Source organism: Poecilia latipinna, unplaced genomic scaffold (genome assembly GCF_001443285.1).
Source record: "Poecilia latipinna isolate Pla-1442-1.1 unplaced genomic scaffold, P_latipinna-1.0 Scaffold874, whole genome shotgun sequence".
NCBI lineage: Eukaryota > Metazoa > Chordata > Actinopteri > Cyprinodontiformes > Poeciliidae > Poecilia > Poecilia latipinna.
This window is the reverse complement of record NW_015113490.1, coordinates 144,824-165,764: the sequence shown is the minus strand read 5'-3', so window position 1 is coordinate 165,764 and position 20,941 is coordinate 144,824. Positions and strand designations below refer to the sequence as shown.

Genomic DNA, 20,941 nt, shown 5'->3' with positions numbered 1-20,941 from the left:
CCCACCCAAATTTGCCCGCGGGGAAAAAAAAAGTTTTTTTTTTTTTTTTTTTTTTTTTTTTTTTTAACAGAGCAGAAAGATGAAATGAGGAGATAAAAGTGACAAAAGTTGAGATCTGAAAAGCCTTTGCTGTGAATACACTACACCCTAGACGCTGCATTATGGCCTGCAAATTCAGCTTTATCGTCTAATATACTGCACACTAAAGGTTATGCTAGATGTAGGCTTATTTTGTAAATTCTTGTGGGCTATTTGCAGATTGAATGATTAGTTAGATGGTTGCACTGTCTGCTAAAAAAGTTTTGAGTTTTTTTTTTTTTTTTGGAGGTCTTTTTTTTCTGTGCTTTTAGCCTTGAGGTCTTTTTGCCTTTCTTAGCTCATCACATCCCCTGCTTTGCCCCCTTTATCCCACACTTCTGCAGCTTGGTCAATCTAATTAGATGAGTGCAAGTCATCAGGCTCTGTTTAAAGCCATCAAAGGCAGCTCTGTTCCCTGCTGGGTGCCCACTGGCAGTGAGCAGAGAACAGTAAACGCAGTGTTGTCACTGCAACCCTCGAGACAGCCCAGCCCCTCCGCTTTCCGAGCCACCCACTGGCAGCCGCCGTGACATCATCACTCCATCCTGTGACCCTTGACCTGTCAGAATGTTTGACCCCATGCTTGGTCTCGCGACAGTAGTCTCACTATGTCAGGGCGACGTGGTAGGGGTCACGGTGTCACTGATGGGCACCAGGCATCGAGCTCCCACCCAGGGTGTGCAAGCAGGGGAGAAGTTTGGGTGTGAGGAGTTTGGAAATAAATTTGTCTCAATTTCCAAAGTTCTTTTGTACAAATCATGGTCTGTTGTGGCAGAATGTTGTTAATCCACACCACAACATATAAAAAGTGTTTCTCGGTGATATATTTTATTTTATTTTATTTTTTTCCTGGAAACAGCCACATTCTCTGTTTTTTATCTAATTTAATTTTTTTCTGTTAGATCAAGTGTTTTTTTTGTTTGTTTTTTTTTCCATAAAGTATAGCGATTCACTCCATTTCTTGTGTTGGTTGTATTAAGTCGTTTGTGGTGTTTGTGTGTCACTTTTTCCAAATCAAACCATATTTCATGTATTGTGAATTCATGTTTTCCAGATCCAGAGTGTGGCGACGTTCCCCTTTTGACTCCAGGAAGTAAAGAGATGATGTCCCAGGCTCTGAAAGCCACCTTCAGCGGCTTCACAAAAGAACAGCAAAGGCTGGGTATTCCCAAAGGTAAAGAGAGTCAGTTGCTCATTTGTGGAAATTTTATTTTCTAACTTGGGTCTTAGACTGTCAAAATCACATCACACACGTTTTTTTGTTTTTTTCACCCCCAAAACTTAATTTAATGCATTCTTTAAAAATGACTAATATTCCTACTCCACGCATTATGGTGCAAGCAGACTTTTCTTCTTGAACCGGTGGAAAATGATGAGTTTGCCCATAAACCCAGGCAACCACAAACAGAATTCATGCTGTTTGCAATCAGCCTTGCTGACAGTATTGCAATGTAATCCCACAATAACTGACAACTATTTTTTTTCTCTAATTTTCATTACCACTGTGGTTTATGTTCCTTTCCTCCTCTATGTTCTTTGTGACACTTTGCAGTTAGTAAGCACAACATCAGATCCACTCTATTGAATCAGTCACTGGTTTAGATGAATGTCTGCACATGCACTTTGAATGAGTTTCACAGTAAATATACCAATCATCAGCTATTTATTGCTCTGCAGATCCCCGACAGTGGACAGAAAACCATGTGGCTGAATGGCTTGCATGGACCATAAATGAGTTCAGCCTGAAGAACGTCGACTTTGAGAAATTCGGCATGAACGGTGCCAACCTGTGTGCGATGGGGAAGGAGCGCTTCTTGGACTTGGCACCTGACTTTGTGGGCGACATCCTGTGGGAACATTTAGAAATGCTCCAGAAAGGTAACGTTACAGTAATCTCAATGAGAAAACTAATATATCTTCTGTATTTGCTGTATGAAAAAAAAAAAAACAAACAAACAAAAAAAAAAAACAGGGGGATTTAATTTTTTTCTGTCTGAGGATTTCTGTGGCAATTACTTTAGTAACAGGAGCCAAACAGGAAGGCACGTTTTGGCTCAAGACATAAATTTTTGATCATGCTGGATGCAGTTACACGATAGAAAAAAAAAAGACAAAAAAAATCAATGATGAGGTCACTGACGCTTATTCTCTATCCATTTTTTATGAAGAGGATACAAAGCATTTCCCCATCAATGGACTGACCTCCAACTTCCAGGAATCCCGCTATACCTCAGACTATTTTGTCAGTAAGTACTCATCACAATCATTGTCAATCGTGCTCTCTAATTGCCAAATATGCATGCTTAAAAAATGATTGAAAGTGAATCAGCTTTGTGAATACAAACAGTTCAGTAATGCATTCATCCACATTAACATTGTAAATAACTCTAAATTTAGGTTCTGCTTCTAAACTCATGCCAAAGATCTACAGGGATTATTTTGTGCATTAAGTGATTCAGAAAATGTATCATTTTAGCAATGCACAAGAGGTATGCTGACTGTACTGCCCTTTGCTTCTTTTTATCCTTCTGTTTTACGTTTTGCTCTTGCTATCCCCATTAACTTGCCTCTGTGTTTTCAGGCTATGGTATTGAGCATGCTCAGTGTGTCCCTCCTTCTGAATACTCAGAACCGGGCTTCATCACGGAGTCATATCAGACGCTTCATCCCATCAGCTCTGAGGAACTGCTCACGCTCAAGTATGAAAGCGAATACCCCGGGATCATCCTACGAGACACAGCCCTCAACTCCATGCAGGGTGACTACTTCTCTGTCAAACAGGAAGTGGTGTCCCCCGACAATATGTGTGTGGGACGCCTCAGTCGAGGTGAGGAGCCGTATGTGATACAGTGCTTTGCGAAAGTATTCATACCCTCTACGCATGTCCTTGTTTTTGCGACGTTATGAGCACAAACTTTATTGTATGTTACTGAGAATTTGTTTCGGTAGAGTGGCACATAATAGGGTGTAGCTGTGAAGTGGAAAGAACATAGTTAAATGTTTTCAACATATTTTCTCAAAATAAAAATAAAAATAGCATGAAGCGTGGCATGCACTTGCATTTAGCCTCTTTTGCTGTGATACCTTGAAAGAAAATCTAATTCAAATGCCCTTGGATTCAAGGTAGGATGTTCCTTTATTGATCCACAAGTCAGGCATCACAGCAATAAAAACACAAATAAATGGCAAAGTAATGCGGTCTCAGAATAAACCCAGCTGTTCTATAAACACTTGTTACAAATATTAGTGAACGAACAGCATCATGAAAACCAATCGACACAGCAGACATGTTAAACTTAAAGTTTCAGAGTAGTTTAGAGCAGAGTTCTCTTCTAAACAATGCATGCAAAGCTTTAAACAAAACTGATTAGTTTGTTGGTGTAACAGGGAAATATGTGAAAAAGTTCAAGTGATTTGAATGGCTTTGCAAAAACATTTCCCTTATCCCAGGTAAATTCTTTCAGTGATTGAAAGTAGCAAACATTTCACGCCAAACGGAATATTTATTTTAAACCGAGTTATTAAACCTACCCATAGGTGCATGCATGCGTTTGTGTGAATGTGTGCAAACGTTGGAGGTGTCTGTGGGTGTCGGCCTGCGTGTGATTGTGCTGAAGCTACCAGAATCTTGTCATGCCACATCAGTGTGCACGCATTAGAAGAGAAGAAAAGCAGGCCCTCTGGTTGGTTTGTGGTTCATGCAAACCTGCCTCACATACTCTAGACTAGGTTGGGAAAAAAAAGAAAAGCCTATTGTTTTTGTCAGAGTGATACACGAACCAAAGCCACAATGTGTTCTCTGCTTACCGCTTGTCCCTTATGTAAAGCAGTTCAAGTGGTGTAACCTTAAAGAAGGACGTTTTTTTTTTTTTTTTTCTGTCTTGTTTTTCTTGGCCTCTTTTCCTCGATTCAGTCTCTATGTTCTGCGTAAGGAGATAGAAGTGTCATCCTCGGTTAGCAAGCAAGGGGTTTTCTCATGAAACGGTTTGCTTTTTTAAAATGTGCAGGCTTGTTTTCTCTCCCAAGTGATAGTTTACAGAGGACTTAGCATCGTGGTTTACATTTTAAGCCATGAAGAGAGAGGCTTTTCTTCTCACAAATCCCCAGCTGTATAAATGAATAGCATCTGCCATGTACACCATTGAACGCCTTCCCTACCCCCTCTGTTAGTCGTTTAAGCGTTTGCCTGCAAGATTTAAGGTTCAATCTTCACGCAACACGCATACCGCGCTCTCAAGCATTGTGTTGTGCTTGCTCGACGTGGGAAAGTGCTTTGTGTCCCGGCTGATATCCACATGTGGCTTCAATTTTACCAGCTGAAGATCTCGGCATCGGTTGAGGCATTGCATTATCTGTCATTTGTTAATGACTTACCATTCAAAGACGCCGCTTATCTTTCCCAGGGCCAAAAATAGCAAGACAGTTTGTGGGATTGTCTTCCATTTAGAATCAAATCCAAATGGTGGTTGTAAAAGCGAAATGGGGTGTGAAATGGAGAGAGTGGCATAACACAGAACTGTATGGCTTAGTGACACTCAAAGTTTCTACTTCTAGTGTGTTTTATTTGTGGCTTTTCTAACTTTTGCTCGTAAGTTGGCCGTTTTCCAGAGTTATTGCATTAAAACATTGAAATCAGAATTTTTTTTATGCAAAAGTATTATTTCTTCTTGAACTTTTTTACATTGTAACCTTCAGTGTTATTCCTGTAATACACCAACACAAAAATAGTACATCATTGGGAAAATGCATCACTTTCAATTTTAAGGAGAAAAAAAAAATAAAAAAATCTGAAAAGTGTGGCCTGCAGGTATATTCAGCCTCTGTTACTTTTACTCCTAAATAAAATGCATTGTAGCCAATTTTCCTCTGGAGGCATCCATATAGGTATATAACTTAATCCCAGTGTAGCTATAGCTGTAGATGGAATGGGCATTAGTCAATTACCAAGACACGCATGAGACACGACAGGAGTAAAGTTGTGGAGATGCTTAAATCACAGTTGTGGCATAAACCAATATTCCAAACATCTTACAGAGCACTGCTGCAAAGCAGAAAAGTTGGAATAAGAATGACCCTGAACATGCAGCCAGAGCTAATGTAATGGTTTAAATTATTGTATATTTAGTTGTTGGTTTGGACCAAAATCCAACTGAGAATCTGTGGCCAGGTTTTGAAATTGGTGTTTACACATGCTGTCCAAGAAATCTAACATTTATTTTGCTTTTATTAACCCTTTCTTAAAGACTACATACAAGAGAAAAAAAAATATAACTAAATATTATTATTGCTTTAAAGTCTCCTAATGTAGTAAAGTTAACCTTCGTCCTTAATGACAAATCTCTTCTCCCCCCCCCTTTCTTGTTCCAATGTCCTGCCAGGTAAGCTTGGTGGCCAGGACTCCTTTGAGAGCATCGATAGCTTTGAAAGCTGCGACCGACTGACCCAGTCGTGGAGCAGCCAATCCTCGTTCAGCAGCCTGCAGCGGGTACCGTCCTACGACAGCTTTGACTCGGAAGACTACCCCACCGCCTTGCATGGCCACAAGCCCAAGGGCACCTTCAAAGACTACGTGAGGGAGCGCTCCGACCTCAGCAAGGACAAGCCCGTCATCCCAGCGGCAGCGCTGGCGGGATACACAGGTAAGACGACCAGAAGTCGAACGTCAAATGGGACGATTCCGTTGCTTGAAAAATCTTCCGGGGGACACTTGGAAAGTTAGGCTTCAAACTATAAAATTTCACAAAAATAATTTCATTTTTCAATTAAAATTATAGCTTTATAAGGTAGTGCTTTTATGCCTTCGCCAGACTTCAAGTGAAAGAAAAGCTGTTGCTCCTTTTAGTTTCACTGCACAGCTGTAACACACTTGTTGATGCTCTGCAAAAGTCCCACGTGTGGGAGGTTTGTATTTGCACCACTTTTAGAATAGAAAGAGAGAGAGAGACACCTTTTACCCAAGTTGCCCAAGTTACTCAGATCAAAGAAAACAAAATAGATTTTGCTCCTGCCTCCTCCTCTTCCTCCTCCTCCTGCTTCTTCTTTGCTCTCTATTTTTCTTTCTCACCCTCTTGTTCTGCCTTCACTTCTCATCTACCTCATTGGTATCTCCAGCCCGCATCTAAACCTATTTTTCCAGGTCGTCCTAGCAACGGTGGTGAAGAAAAAAAAAAAAAAGAAATTATGCCTGCCCTTGCTCATAGCACTACAGCAAAATTATCTCTTCATCTTACTGAGGCATCTTCGCACCCGTACATGCTCGAAAAAGCTGCTTGACGTACGCTCTTCAGGTTCACTAAGATGTGGAGATACTCGCAAACCTCTAAAGCAAATGCACTATTTCTGCATCTGTTTCAGGTTTTGGTTTAAATTCTGCTCCTGTTGGCTTGAATTGTTAACCTGATGTGTGCAGCAAGATAAATAGATGTTTTATCATTGTTTTTGGTTGGTGCTGTCATTGCGTCGATTTAATCTCGATGTTTATTTCATAATACCTGAGGAGAAGTCTTGAACCGGTTTTCTCATTCGCTCCTCTGTAAAAGCAAGATTTTGAAGACCGTTGATAGCTTGCAGTGCAGACACTGCACCCCGGGACTTTTTTCTGTCCTGCTTAAAATTATGGTCACAAGAGTGCACCACTGTTTGTAATAAAAAAAAGGGGGAAATCCCAGCAAATGTTTCCAACGTCACAAACAATACATACATGAGATCTCATTAGACGGACCCACAGTCGGTATGCACAAGTTAATTCTTCATGTGCATGGTTATTAGTTCAAAAGCCACTTGTGGAACAATGAGTCATTCATTTGTAATGATGCTGGAAAGATCTTCTAATGGATTTATAATCAAATAACAAAGAGAAGATGCAGCTCCTCTAGAACCATCAGAGTCCCACGTTGCTCCTTGCAACCTTTTTGACGAAAAAAAAAATAAAAAATAGAAAGAAAACCCTTTGCAAAAATTTGGCTTTTATGGCATGATTATTTGTTTTTACAAAAAAATAAAATAAAATAAAAAATACAAGAAACAAAATAATTGTTGCTAAAATATTTATCAAGCAAGTTCTGTTTCAGGTGCAATGTGTTGTGTCATTTCAATCTAAAGAAAAAAAAAAAAAAGCTTTTGTCAGCTTTATAGTAGAATGCAAGGTGAAAGTACATTCACCAACCAACTGTTTTAGATACGCCTGCTCAGCAATTTTCTGGCAGCAACCCAGTGACTTTAGGAGTCACCACTTACTGAAGTTCAAAAAAGTTATCAGAAATGAGATTTAGTCAGTTTGAATTTGGCAGCGTTGTTAATTTTTGATAAAAATGTCTTCCGGTGTTAAATGCTCATTAGAATTTAAAGCTTATTGATCTTTGAGAATATGTTCTTGCATCATTATGCCATTACCATTGTATTACTTGAAAATGGTTAATTGTTTAAGACAATAACTTCCAGGACAATTTGTCGTCCAGTAAATTTTGCTGATCATTACAGGCCTATGCGCACATCATCTAATGAATGATTCTAACTCCACCAGGGCAACACACCATGTCTAAAATCTCAAATCATTTTAAAATAGTTACTTGAACATTGCAATGACTTCACCAATCAAGGTCTTGAGGCCCGGTGTCCTGCAACGTTTAGATGTGTCCCTGGTCCAACACACCTGAATCCAATAGCTGAATCATCCCCTCAATGCGCTGTCAACTTCTCCAGAGTCCTGTTAATGGCCTTATTATTTGGCTCTATTGTGTTAAAGCAGAAACACATCTTAAAGTTAGAGGCCACTAAACCTTGAGGCCCAGGTTTTGAAGACCCCATCTATTAGAGCATCTTTGAGATGTGGTGGAACAAGATATTTGCATCCTGGATGTGCAGAGGACAAATATGCAGTAACTGCATGCACCGAGTGTATAATATTCATGGTGCAATAGACCATCCTCTCCTGTAAAGAAATGGAAAGAAGTATTTTCCATGGCATGCTCTGATGATGGATGAAGTTAAATCCTACCAACGTGGAATTTATGTTTGCGTGTAGAGCCGTGTGCATATCCATGTCCTAACAAGGCAGATGGAGGACGTAAAAATCAAAAAGCAAGGCAAATGAGTTAGAAACGTAAAAAAGTGTAAGGAAAATCGAAGCTTATGTTTAGAATAAACAAACATTTCCAAAACAACGTTTATGATAACTCGACAAGTTGCTCTGCTTGGTTTCCTGTCTCGGTGTGACAGGTGACACTTACAGCGAGGACAGGGAGTCAGATAAGGCTGCTGAATGATAAGTGAAGCTCCAGTTGTCGTCTTTGCAGGTTTCCTGTGAGAGCTTGTTATTTACACCTCTGTCTGCTCTAACACCAGGCAGCTTTAAAAACTGCTAAACCCTCAATATTTTAATACTGATAACATGTGGATCTTTTTCTTTCTCTGCTGAAAGATGCTTTCCTTTTTTTTTTCTTTTTTTGCACTCCAACAATAAATTAGTCTTGCTCATAGTTTCACTAATAACTAAAAATGACATTAATGAAAAAACTCCATTTGTCTATTAGTGTCCCTGTGTCTGTCTTAGCTGCAAATATTTAACCCCTTAACTGCTGCCCGCAAATCGCTTACATATCTGTTACTGGGTCCAAGAGGTCACCAGCACCCTCATGACATTTAAGAGCTTTTTAAAGCACATATGGTGTACCATGAATTACATTCTAAAGACTGCTGCAAATGAAAGCCTCTACCCTTTTGCTACAGTGTATGCTCTTTCAATGAAGCTCTTTGTACATGAAGAGAGCAACATATTTTTGGAAACTTTTTTTTTTTTTTTTATGGAATGGATCGCTTGTGAGAGCACAGCGGGCTGGTATCAACCATGTATGTGGGCTGACTGCTACTTTGACTCAATTTTGAGCATTTTGGGCCTGAAAGACAGCCACTTCTTTCTAAATCCAAAGTGGCTGTTTGTTCTGCACCGTCTTCAGTCCCAGCAGGAGTTTTATAAAAAGCTCCCCGAAATGCCATTTCAAGCTTTCGGCCTACGCATCTGTTTCACTGAAAGCGTTGGTTTTGTGTTGTGTAAGGGCACATACGTTTTTTTTGTTTTTGTTTTTCTTTCTTACGCATTCGCGAGACACAGAGAGTGAGACAGATAGGTGAGTATAGCTAAACTGCTGAGGCGGCGTATGCTGCACAGGCAGGTGTGATTTCAACATACGAGCCTCAAAAGTGGGCGCGTTCCTCTATGTGAAGAAAACCACACGATCAAAGTGTAGCGCAGTGAATCTAGTTCATAGACAAAGCCTTTTTTTTTTTGATCCTCTTTGTTCTGCCTTTCCACCTTTTTCCATCAAGTGATACAAACTCTTGTATTAGTTTTTTGTTTAAAATAGGTTTTATTGGGTTACTATTTTAGTCCTTTTTCTTAAAAAATACAACCCTATTGTAGTATCTGTGAGGCTTTGGGAGCTGTTCTCTTCTTGAAGCACTGGTTGTAAGTCGTTAGATGTGCTCCAGAAGCCCAGAGGCAGCGCCTCTTTTTTTTAAAATGATGATTTCATCAGTAAGGAACTCATACAGACACAGACTCTAGATTCACATACTGTACGGGGCCAATGGCAGACAAGGGACTACATGATGAATGAGACTGTTGTATTTAGGAGGACATTTGCTTCCACTGCTTTCCTTCAGCCTGACCCAGATAGGAAGGTTTACTTTGTCCTTCTTCAGACCTAAGTGAATAATTGGCATGAATATTTAACAGTTTCACATTTAGGACTGGACTGTGTTATGTGTGGCATCCTGGTTGACCTTAAAATTTGTGTTTCCTTTCCTGGTGAGTGTATCTTGTACTGCAGTAAGTTGTGAAATCTCTGAAAGCAACATGTACCTCCAACTGTTCTTTAAGACCTTGGTTTGTATGCAGCATTACCATTCCATGGATGCAGGGCATTATTATTTAAATTGCAGAATTTTAACAACTTAAACCAGTTGGTAAGCTTCAGAACTTGGGGATGTTCCCGTAAGCCAGATCTCCTTTGGCCTGAGCTAACACTTACCTCAGTAAATCCTCACACCAGCCAGCATCAGCACAAGCAACAATGCCTTCTCTCCAAGTAAGCTGGCTAAACAAAACACCTCCTTCAAACATGCTCTCACATCTGTTCCACAGGCAGTGGCCCCATCCAGCTGTGGCAATTTCTCCTGGAGTTGCTGACCGACAAGTCCTGCCAGTCCTTCATCAGCTGGACAGGCGACGGCTGGGAGTTTAAGCTCTCTGACCCAGATGAGGTGAGAGGCTGTGACCCTGTTGGTCACTGGCACACGAGATGGGAGGTCCTAAGTGTTTGGCCAGATGAAAAAGATGTCTTATTTGTGAAAACAGTTGCCTATTGTTTCTGACTTCAGTAATTGTGTAGTGTGGTACTTAGGCTGGTCTATCACGAGTAGGTCCAATTTAAATACAGTATAAACTATGTAGTACCTGGCAAAAGTACTTTTTTCATGTTTTGTCACATGACAATTCCAGTTTAAGCAATTAGGTTTAACTGGGGTTGTATGACAGACCAACTCAAAACTCTACATATTTGTAAACTGGAAGGAATTATGCATGTTTTCAAAATTATTAACAAAAACCTCCCAAGACATTCTGTGATATCTCTGCCTGTAAGCTAGACTTTTTGCAGCCAGTCCATTTTCCCATAGTTCCACCAATCTTCCCATTAACTCTGACCAGCTTCCTCTCCCATGTTAGGATAAAATGACACCCTCAGCATGATGCTACCACTCCACAAGATTCCCAACAGGGTGGTTTGTTTGGGGCTGTGCAGTATTGTTTTTCTGTAACTCTCTGCATTTCTAACTTTGGTTTTATGTGACCAGAGTTGGTCCACATTTTGCTATTCTGGACAACTGATCCAATGGAGCTGTAAATCTCTACAGCTCCACCAGCTTTGCTCTAATTAATGTTTCCTTTGTCATGTTTTGCAGCTCAGATGGACAACCATGTTAAATTACATGCAACTGGGCTGAATATACTAGGGAGTTTACTAGTTAAGGTTGTTATTTACCCTATAATATATTTATGGTTGTCACAATAAAAATATACAGCTCTGAAAAAAAAATGAAGAGACCACTTAAAATGATCAGTTTTTTTTCTGATTTTACTTTTTATAGGTATATTTTTGAGTAAAATGAACATCGTTCTTTTATTCTGCGAACTACTGATAACATGTCTCTGAAATTCCAAGCAAAAATGTAGTATTTATTTGCAGAAAAAAAGAAATGGTCATAATGATAAAACAGATGCGGTGCTTTCAGACCGCAAATGATGCAAAGAAAACAAGTTCATATTCATTTAGCGTCAGCAATAATAAGGAAGAGTTCGGAAATCAATAGTTGGTAGAATAACCATGAGGTTTCCAATGGGGTTCACTTTGTGTCGATCTATCATATAAAATCTTTATCAAATACAGAGGTTTGTGATTGTAAGGCAGCAAAATCTGAACTTTTTTTTTTTTTCATAAGTCACTTTATTTTATTTTTTTTCTTATTTCGATATGCTCTTTCTTTCTCTCTGTGCAGGTTGCCCGGAGGTGGGGCAAAAGGAAAAACAAGCCCAAGATGAATTATGAGAAACTGAGCCGTGGCTTGCGCTATTATTATGACAAGAACATCATCCACAAGACGTCTGGGAAGCGCTATGTCTACCGCTTTGTCTGTGACTTGAAAAGCTTGCTGGGCTACACACCCGAAGAGCTGCACGCAATGTTGGACGTAAAGCCTGACACAGACGAGTGAAAGCAGAACTGGCGAAAAGAGCAAAAAGAAACTTAGGACAAAAGTTGAGCTACTGGGACTGAGGCTCATAACGTTGTCTTAACTGTTTGATAAGAGTTGGTTATCCATTTTTCTGGGGGGACCGAAAAGTTTTTAATGACTCAGTGATGGTCTTTGTTGGATTTGAGCTCCAGTCTTTCAGACCACGTTTTAAAAGGAAGGCAGAAGCCAAAAAAAACAAAACCTGTATTCACAACCTGTTGGAAATGACGAGTGTGCATGAATGTGTGAGTGAGTGTGGGATTGCGCGCGCGTCTGACATAATACTGGTATTATTTAGCAGCTCAAGGTAAATGAGACGCTACTGGGTAGAATTATCAGGTTATCTTGTGTTCTGTTTATGTAGCAACGAGGGGGAGGCGAGAGCTCTGCGATACAAGGTGTGAATGAACGAAGTCGAGAAGGAGCCTTTTTAAAGTAACTTGTTTCATTTTTGAGTTAAGCAACAAGCAGGTGAAAGGTTCCTGCTGAGATAACAGTTGCCAAAATGTCAAAACGGAACAGATATTTACAACCATTATCACTGTTTCTCTCCTGCAAGTGGAGAGCTTTCAGCAAGGACCAAAAAAAAAAAAAAAGTGTAATGTAGGATTTGATGTTTGAGGACCATATGCTTGTGCCAGTATTATATTGTTAGAGCACCCGATTTAAGTCCACCAGGCCGATCACTGGGCAGAGTATTTTTGTCTTTAAGTGTTTCAAATTAGACTTCATCATTGAATGCCAAGTTACACTGTTCTGTTCTCATAGCAGAAATGTGCCGATTTGAGTCAGACAACACTAGAGACGCACTGGCCCTGTGCTCTATCAGGTTTGAAGAGCCTGTTGGAGATTACTCATACCCAAAGAGGTCTGCAAGACAACCGAAAGAAGCCGTTACTTTTGAAACTGACGCTTTCACCTTTATGTACATGTCGCCACCTTGTTAGGGACACATTCTGTGACTGAAACGTATGCGTTTTTTGCATAATGCCTCCAGTATTAGCAAACTGTAGACAATCTACGTGGGGAGAATCAGTAGACGTTGGTGCAAATTAGATGAACAATCTTGTCGGTTCACTGTCCACATCAACCAATCATTTTAATGATGTTTTAATAGTCCTGTCTGTCTGTCCTGTAAAAGTTATTATACCGATTGGCAGGTTTTTAACGCAGCCATAAGAATGTCAAATGTGGGTCAATTTTTGTTTGTTATGCAGAACATTTTGTCCATAAGAAAGGAACTAGAGTAGTGTGATGGTATAACGTAAGAAAAAATAGAAAGGCAATAGACAAATGTTGACTTTAGAGAACGGGAACCTGTTTGTTATGAATGAAGGTCATGGAAAGAAGTACGTGGATAGCGCAGGTGAATTATCACTTAGGCAACAGAAAGGGCACAAGTTGATTTGTGTGGCTCTTGCATGGCTGATGGCAGACTATTCAGATTGTAGTTTATGTGCGTTTTTAATCAATGATCAAAAATAATATATGCCTCAGAGAGTGTCGTATTCTAAGAGCACATTTATAACAATTCACTGGTTACATTTTAGGCAAATTGGCAGCGGCTTCCTCCCCAAACAGTGGGAACAGTGTCAGTACACTGGGAAATGCCAAAGTTGAATATTATCCTAAAATACTATGTTATTGTTTACAGTGGCTGAATGTTACCCATATGGATGGAAATAGCTTTGGAGATGTCTATTTGTACAGATTGTATTTCATAATGCTTTACTGAGACCCGGATTACACAAATAATCAGGAGACAAAGCAGGAATAATAACCAAAACTCATGTGAGGTCTTTCGGCTACGGTGCTTTGGGTGTCTACAGCGTTTGACATGGAGCAGAAATTTCTCATGTATTTGGAAAGTGTTGTCTTTTATCTTTTTTTTTTTTTTTTTTTTTTNAAAATAAAAAATACAAGAAACAAAATAATTGTTGCTAAAATATTTATCAAGCAAGTTCTGTTTCAGGTGCAATGTGTTGTGTCATTTCAATCTGAAGAAAAAAAAAAAAAGCTTTTGTCAGCTTTATAGTAGAATGCAAGGTGAAAGTACATTCACCAACCAACTGTTTTAGATACGCCTGCTCAGCAATTTTCTGGCAGCAACCCAGTGACTTTAGGAGTCACCACTTACTGAAGTTCAAAAAAGTTATCAGAAATGAGATTTAGTCAGTTTGAATTTGGCAGCGTTGTTAATTTTTGATAAAAATGTCTTCCGGTGTTAAATGCTCATTAGAATTTAAAGCTTATTGATCTTTGAGAATATGTTCTTGCATCATTATGCCATTACCATTGTATTACTTGAAAATGGTTAATTGTTTAAGACAATAACTTCCAGGACAATTTGTCGTCCAGTAAATTTTGCTGATCATTACAGGCCTATGCGCACATCATCTAATGAATGATTCTAACTCCACCAGGGCAACACACCATGTCTAAAATCTCAAATCATTTTAAAATAGTTACTTGAACATTGCAATGACTTCACCAATCAAGGTCTTGAGGCCCGGTGTCCTGCAACGTTTAGATGTGTCCCTGGTCCAACACACCTGAATCCAATAGCTGAATCATCCCCTCAATGCGCTGTCAACTTCTCCAGAGTCCTGTTAATGGCCTTATTATTTGGCTCTATTGTGTTAAAGCAGAAACACATCTTAAAGTTAGAGGCCACTAAACCTTGAGGCCCAGGTTTTGAAGACCCCATCTATTAGAGCATCTTTGAGATGTGGTGGAACAAGATATTTGCATCCTGGATGTGCAGAGGACAAATATGCAGTAACTGCATGCACCGAGTGTATAATATTCATGGTGCAATAGACCATCCTCTCCTGTAAAGAAATGGAAAGAAGTATTTTCCATGGCATGCTCTGATGATGGATGAAGTTAAATCCTACCAACGTGGAATTTATGTTTGCGTGTAGAGCCGTGTGCATATCCATGTCCTAACAAGGCAGATGGAGGACGTAAAAATCAAAAAGCAAGGCAAATGAGTTAGAAACGTAAAAAAGTGTAAGGAAAATCGAAGCTTATGTTTAGAATAAACAAACATTTCCAAAACAACGTTTATGATAACTCGACAAGTTGCTCTGCTTGGTTTCCTGTCTCGGTGTGACAGGTGACACTTACAGCGAGGACAGGGAGTCAGATAAGGCTGCTGAATGATAAGTGAAGCTCCAGTTGTCGTCTTTGCAGGTTTCCTGTGAGAGCTTGTTATTTACACCTCTGTCTGCTCTAACACCAGGCAGCTTTAAAAACTGCTAAACCCTCAATATTTTAATACTGATAACATGTGGATCTTTTTCTTTCTCTGCTGAAAGATGCTTTCCTTTTTTTTTTCTTTTTTTGCACTCCAACAATAAATTAGTCTTGCTCATAGTTTCACTAATAACTAAAAATGACATTAATGAAAAAACTCCATTTGTCTATTAGTGTCCCTGTGTCTGTCTTAGCTGCAAATATTTAACCCCTTAACTGCTGCCCGCAAATCGCTTACATATCTGTTACTGGGTCCAAGAGGTCACCAGCACCCTCATGACATTTAAGAGCTTTTTAAAGCACATATGGTGTACCATGAATTACATTCTAAAGACTGCTGCAAATGAAAGCCTCTACCCTTTTGCTACAGTGTATGCTCTTTCAATGAAGCTCTTTGTACATGAAGAGAGCAACATATTTTTGGAAACTTTTTTTTTTTTTTTTATGGAATGGATCGCTTGTGAGAGCACAGCGGGCTGGTATCAACCATGTATGTGGGCTGACTGCTACTTTGACTCAATTTTGAGCATTTTGGGCCTGAAAGACAGCCACTTCTTTCTAAATCCAAAGTGGCTGTTTGTTCTGCACCGTCTTCAGTCCCAGCAGGAGTTTTATAAAAAGCTCCCCGAAATGCCATTTCAAGCTTTCGGCCTACGCATCTGTTTCACTGAAAGCGTTGGTTTTGTGTTGTGTAAGGGCACATACGTTTTTTTTGTTTTTGTTTTTCTTTCTTACGCATTCGCGAGACACAGAGAGTGAGACAGATAGGTGAGTATAGCTAAACTGCTGAGGCGGCGTATGCTGCACAGGCAGGTGTGATTTCAACATACGAGCCTCAAAAGTGGGCGCGTTCCTCTATGTGAAGAAAACCACACGATCAAAGTGTAGCGCAGTGAATCTAGTTCATAGACAAAGCCTTTTTTTTTTTGATCCTCTTTGTTCTGCCTTTCCACCTTTTTCCATCAAGTGATACAAACTCTTGTATTAGTTTTTTGTTTAAAATAGGTTTTATTGGGTTACTATTTTAGTCCTTTTTCTTAAAAAATACAACCCTATTGTAGTATCTGTGAGGCTTTGGGAGCTGTTCTCTTCTTGAAGCACTGGTTGTAAGTCGTTAGATGTGCTCCAGAAGCCCAGAGGCAGCGCCTCTTTTTTTTAAAATGATGATTTCATCAGTAAGGAACTCATACAGACACAGACTCTAGATTCACATACTGTACGGGGCCAATGGCAGACAAGGGACTACATGATGAATGAGACTGTTGTATTTAGGAGGACATTTGCTTCCACTGCTTTCCTTCAGCCTGACCCAGATAGGAAGGTTTACTTTGTCCTTCTTCAGACCTAAGTGAATAATTGGCATGAATATTTAACAGTTTCACATTTAGGACTGGACTGTGTTATGTGTGGCATCCTGGTTGACCTTAAAATTTGTGTTTCCTTTCCTGGTGAGTGTATCTTGTACTGCAGTAAGTTGTGAAATCTCTGAAAGCAACATGTACCTCCAACTGTTCTTTAAGACCTTGGTTTGTATGCAGCATTACCATTCCATGGATGCAGGGCATTATTATTTAAATTGCAGAATTTTAACAACTTAAACCAGTTGGTAAGCTTCAGAACTTGGGGATGTTCCCGTAAGCCAGATCTCCTTTGGCCTGAGCTAACACTTACCTCAGTAAATCCTCACACCAGCCAGCATCAGCACAAGCAACAATGCCTTCTCTCCAAGTAAGCTGGCTAAACAAAACACCTCCTTCAAACATGCTCTCACATCTGTTCCACAGGCAGTGGCCCCATCCAGCTGTGGCAATTTCTCCTGGAGTTGCTGACCGACAAGTCCTGCCAGTCCTTCATCAGCTGGACAGGCGACGGCTGGGAGTTTAAGCTCTCTGACCCAGATGAGGTGAGAGGCTGTGACCCTGTTGGTCACTGGCACACGAGATGGGAGGTCCTAAGTGTTTGGCCAGATGAAAAAGATGTCTTATTTGTGAAAACAGTTGCCTATTGTTTCTGACTTCAGTAATTGTGTAGTGTGGTACTTAGGCTGGTCTATCACGAGTAGGTCCAATTTAAATACAGTATAAACTATGTAGTACCTGGCAAAAGTACTTTTTTCATGTTTTGTCACATGACAATTCCAGTTTAAGCAATTAGGTTTAACTGGGGTTGTATGACAGACCAACTCAAAACTCTACATATTTGTAAACTGGAAGGAATTATGCATGTTTTCAAAATTATTAACAAAAACCTCCCAAGACATTCTGTGATATCTCTGCCTGTAAGCTAGACTTTTTGCAGCCAGTCCATTTTCCCATAGTTCCACCAATCTTCCCATTAACTCTGACCAGCTTCCTCTCCCATGTTAGGATAAAATGACACCCTCAGCATGATGCTACCACTCCACAAGATTCCCAACAGGGTGGTTTGTTTGGGGCTGTGCAGTATTGTTTTTCTGTAACTCTCTGCATTTCTAACTTTGGTTTTATGTGACCAGAGTTGGTCCACATTTTGCTATTCTGGACAACTGATCCAATGGAGCTGTAAATCTCTACAGCTCCACCAGCTTTGCTCTAATTAATGTTTCCTTTGTCATGTTTTGCAGCTCAGATGGACAACCATGTTAAATTACATGCAACTGGGCTGAATATACTAGGGAGTTTACTAGTTAAGGTTGTTATTTACCCTATAATATATTTATGGTTGTCACAATAAAAATATACAGCTCTGAAAAAAAAATGAAGAGACCACTTAAAATGATCAGTTTTTTTTCTGATTTTACTTTTTATAGGTATATTTTTGAGTAAAATGAACATCGTTCTTTTATTCTGCGAACTACTGATAACATGTCTCTGAAATTCCAAGCAAAAATGTAGTATTTATTTGCAGAAAAAAAGAAATGGTCATAATGATAAAACAGATGCGGTGCTTTCAGACCGCAAATGATGCAAAGAAAACAAGTTCATATTCATTTAGCGTCAGCAATAATAAGGAAGAGTTCGGAAATCAATAGTTGGTAGAATAACCATGAGGTTTCCAATGGGGTTCACTTTGTGTCGATCTATCATATAAAATCTTTATCAAATACAGAGGTTTGTGATTGTAAGGCAGCAAAATCTGAACTTTTTTTTTTTTTCATAAGTCACTTTATTTTATTTTTTTTCTTATTTCGATATGCTCTTTCTTTCTCTCTGTGCAGGTTGCCCGGAGGTGGGGCAAAAGGAAAAACAAGCCCAAGATGAATTATGAGAAACTGAGCCGTGGCTTGCGCTATTATTATGACAAGAACATCATCCACAAGACGTCTGGGAAGCGCTATGTCTACCGCTTTGTCTGTGACTTGAAAAGCTTGCTGGGCTACACACCCGAAGAGCTGCACGCAATGTTGGACGTAAAGCCTGACACAGACGAGTGAAAGCAGAACTGGCGAAAAGAGCAAAAAGAAACTTAGGACAAAAGTTGAGCTACTGGGACTGAGGCTCATAACGTTGTCTTAACTGTTTGATAAGAGTTGGTTATCCATTTTTCTGGGGGGACCGAAAAGTTTTTAATGACTCAGTGATGGTCTTTGTTGGATTTGAGCTCCAGTCTTTCAGACCACGTTTTAAAAGGAAGGCAGAAGCCAAAAAAAACAAAACCTGTATTCACAACCTGTTGGAAATGACGAGTGTGCATGAATGTGTGAGTGAGTGTGGGATTGCGCGCGCGTCTGACATAATACTGGTATTATTTAGCAGCTCAAGGTAAATGAGACGCTACTGGGTAGAATTATCAGGTTATCTTGTGTTCTGTTTATGTAGCAACGAGGGGGAGGCGAGAGCTCTGCGATACAAGGTGTGAATGAACGAAGTCGAGAAGGAGCCTTTTTAAAGTAACTTGTTTCATTTTTGAGTTAAGCAACAAGCAGGTGAAAGGTTCCTGCTGAGATAACAGTTGCCAAAATGTCAAAACGGAACAGATATTTACAACCATTATCACTGTTTCTCTCCTGCAAGTGGAGAGCTTTCAGCAAGGACCAAAAAAAAAAAAAAAGTGTAATGTAGGATTTGATGTTTGAGGACCATATGCTTGTGCCAGTATTATATTGTTAGAGCACCCGATTTAAGTCCACCAGGCCGATCACTGGGCAGAGTATTTTTGTCTTTAAGTGTTTCAAATTAGACTTCATCATTGAATGCCAAGTTACACTGTTCTGTTCTCATAGCAGAAATGTGCCGATTTGAGTCAGACAACACTAGAGACGCACTGGCCCTGTGCTCTATCAGGTTTGAAGAGCCTGTTGGAGATTACTCATACCCAAAGAGGTCTGCAAGACAACCGAAAGAAGCCGTTACTTTTGAAACTGACGCTTTCACCTTTATGTACATGTCGCCACCTTGTTAGGGACACATTCTGTGACTGAAACGTATGCGTTTTTTGCATAATGCCTCCAGTATTAGCAAACTGTAGACAATCTACGTGGGGAGAATCAGTAGACGTTGGTGCAAATTAGATGAACAATCTTGTCGGTTCACTGTCCACATCAACCAATCATTTTAATGATGTTTTAATAGTCCTGTCTGTCTGTCCTGTAAAAGTTATTATACCGATTGGCAGGTTTTTAACGCAGCCATAAGAATGTCAAATGTGGGTCAATTTTTGTTTGTTATGCAGAACATTTTGTCCATAAGAAAGGAACTAGAGTAGTGTGATGGTATAACGTAAGAAAAAATAGAAAGGCAATAGACAAATGTTGACTTTAGAGAACGGGAACCTGTTTGTTATGAATGAAGGTCATGGAAAGAAGTACGTGGATAGCGCAGGTGAATTATCACTTAGGCAACAGAAAGGGCACAAGTTGATTTGTGTGGCTCTTGCATGGCTGATGGCAGACTATTCAGATTGTAGTTTATGTGCGTTTTTAATCAATGATCAAAAATAATATATGCCTCAGAGAGTGTCGTATTCTAAGAGCACATTTATAACAATTCACTGGTTACATTTTAGGCAAATTGGCAGCGGCTTCCTCCCCAAACAGTGGGAACAGTGTCAGTACACTGGGAAATGCCAAAGTTGAATATTATCCTAAAATACTATGTTATTGTTTACAGTGGCTGAATGTTACCCATATGGATGGAAATAGCTTTGGAGATGTCTATTTGTACAGATTGTATTTCATAATGCTTTACTGAGACCCGGATTACACAAATAATCAGGAGACAAAGCAGGAATAATAACCAAAACTCATGTGAGGTCTTTCGGCTACGGTGCTTTGGGTGTCTACAGCGTTTGACATGGAGCAGAAATTTCTCATGTATTTGGAAAGTGTTGTCTTTTATCTTTTTTTTTTTTTTTTTAATATTTGTTAAGCAGACAGTTTTTGGACAAAGTCTTTGCCATTTCGGGTTTCCCCCACTGAGAGATGCTGTATTTGTTCTTCTTGTCTAACTGGTAAAACGCTCCATCGTTATCGAGCACTGACTCTCAAACCTGTGTTGCTTTTACAACAGAGAATTGGATCCTAAAAATGTATTAAACTGCACTGTATGTTATTTTCTTTCTACATGTTTCAAAACAGTGTTTATTATTTTGTGTGTTTTTTTTTTTTTTTGTTTTGTTTTTTTTTTTTACTTTTGTCATGATGTTCATAACAAAGGACAACTTTAATGCCTATAATGTTAATATTTTTTTTTAAAACGTGTTTTGTCAGGAACCATTCTGTTGTTCAATGTGGGAGACTACAATCTACTGCAGGACTTGTGTTATCAGTGACAAGAGCATACACACCAATATTTTGTGGCATATGCATATCTCAAAATGGATTTTAGAAGGAAAGCCT

The 20,941-nt window shown here is 39.5% G+C and overlaps 2 protein-coding genes across 5 annotated transcripts in view; both read left to right on the top strand.

Annotated features, from left to right (window-relative positions):
• Window positions 1–12,852, top strand: part of ets1 (v-ets avian erythroblastosis virus E26 oncogene homolog 1) — a 45,745-nt gene extending 32,893 nt beyond the window's left edge. For 3 of the 4 annotated variants that reach the window (XM_015048302.1, XM_015048303.1, XM_015048306.1), the window contains 7 exons: window positions 1,133–1,252; window positions 1,756–1,956; window positions 2,247–2,324; window positions 2,660–2,905; window positions 5,457–5,717; window positions 10,220–10,338; window positions 11,632–12,852. In XM_015048302.1, the coding sequence (XP_014903788.1) occupies window positions 1,133–1,252; window positions 1,756–1,956; window positions 2,247–2,324; window positions 2,660–2,905; window positions 5,457–5,717; window positions 10,220–10,338; window positions 11,632–11,847 (1,241 nt within the window). In that variant the 3' untranslated portion in view covers window positions 11,848–12,852. The remainder of the gene's footprint in view (window positions 1–1,132; window positions 1,253–1,755; window positions 1,957–2,246; window positions 2,325–2,659; window positions 2,906–5,456; window positions 5,718–10,219; window positions 10,339–11,631) is intronic. The other variant, XM_015048305.1, reaches the window with a different exon arrangement.
• Window positions 12,853–16,867: 4,015 nt separating this feature from the next.
• On the top strand, window positions 16,868–19,543 carry LOC106957092 (protein C-ets-2; the record flags this gene model as incomplete). Its single annotated transcript, XM_015048307.1, has 2 exons — window positions 16,868–17,029; window positions 18,323–19,543. Coding segments are annotated over 2 exons (378 nt in total), but the record flags the coding sequence as incomplete, so codon positions are not given.
• Window positions 19,544–20,941: the final 1,398 nt, after the last annotated feature.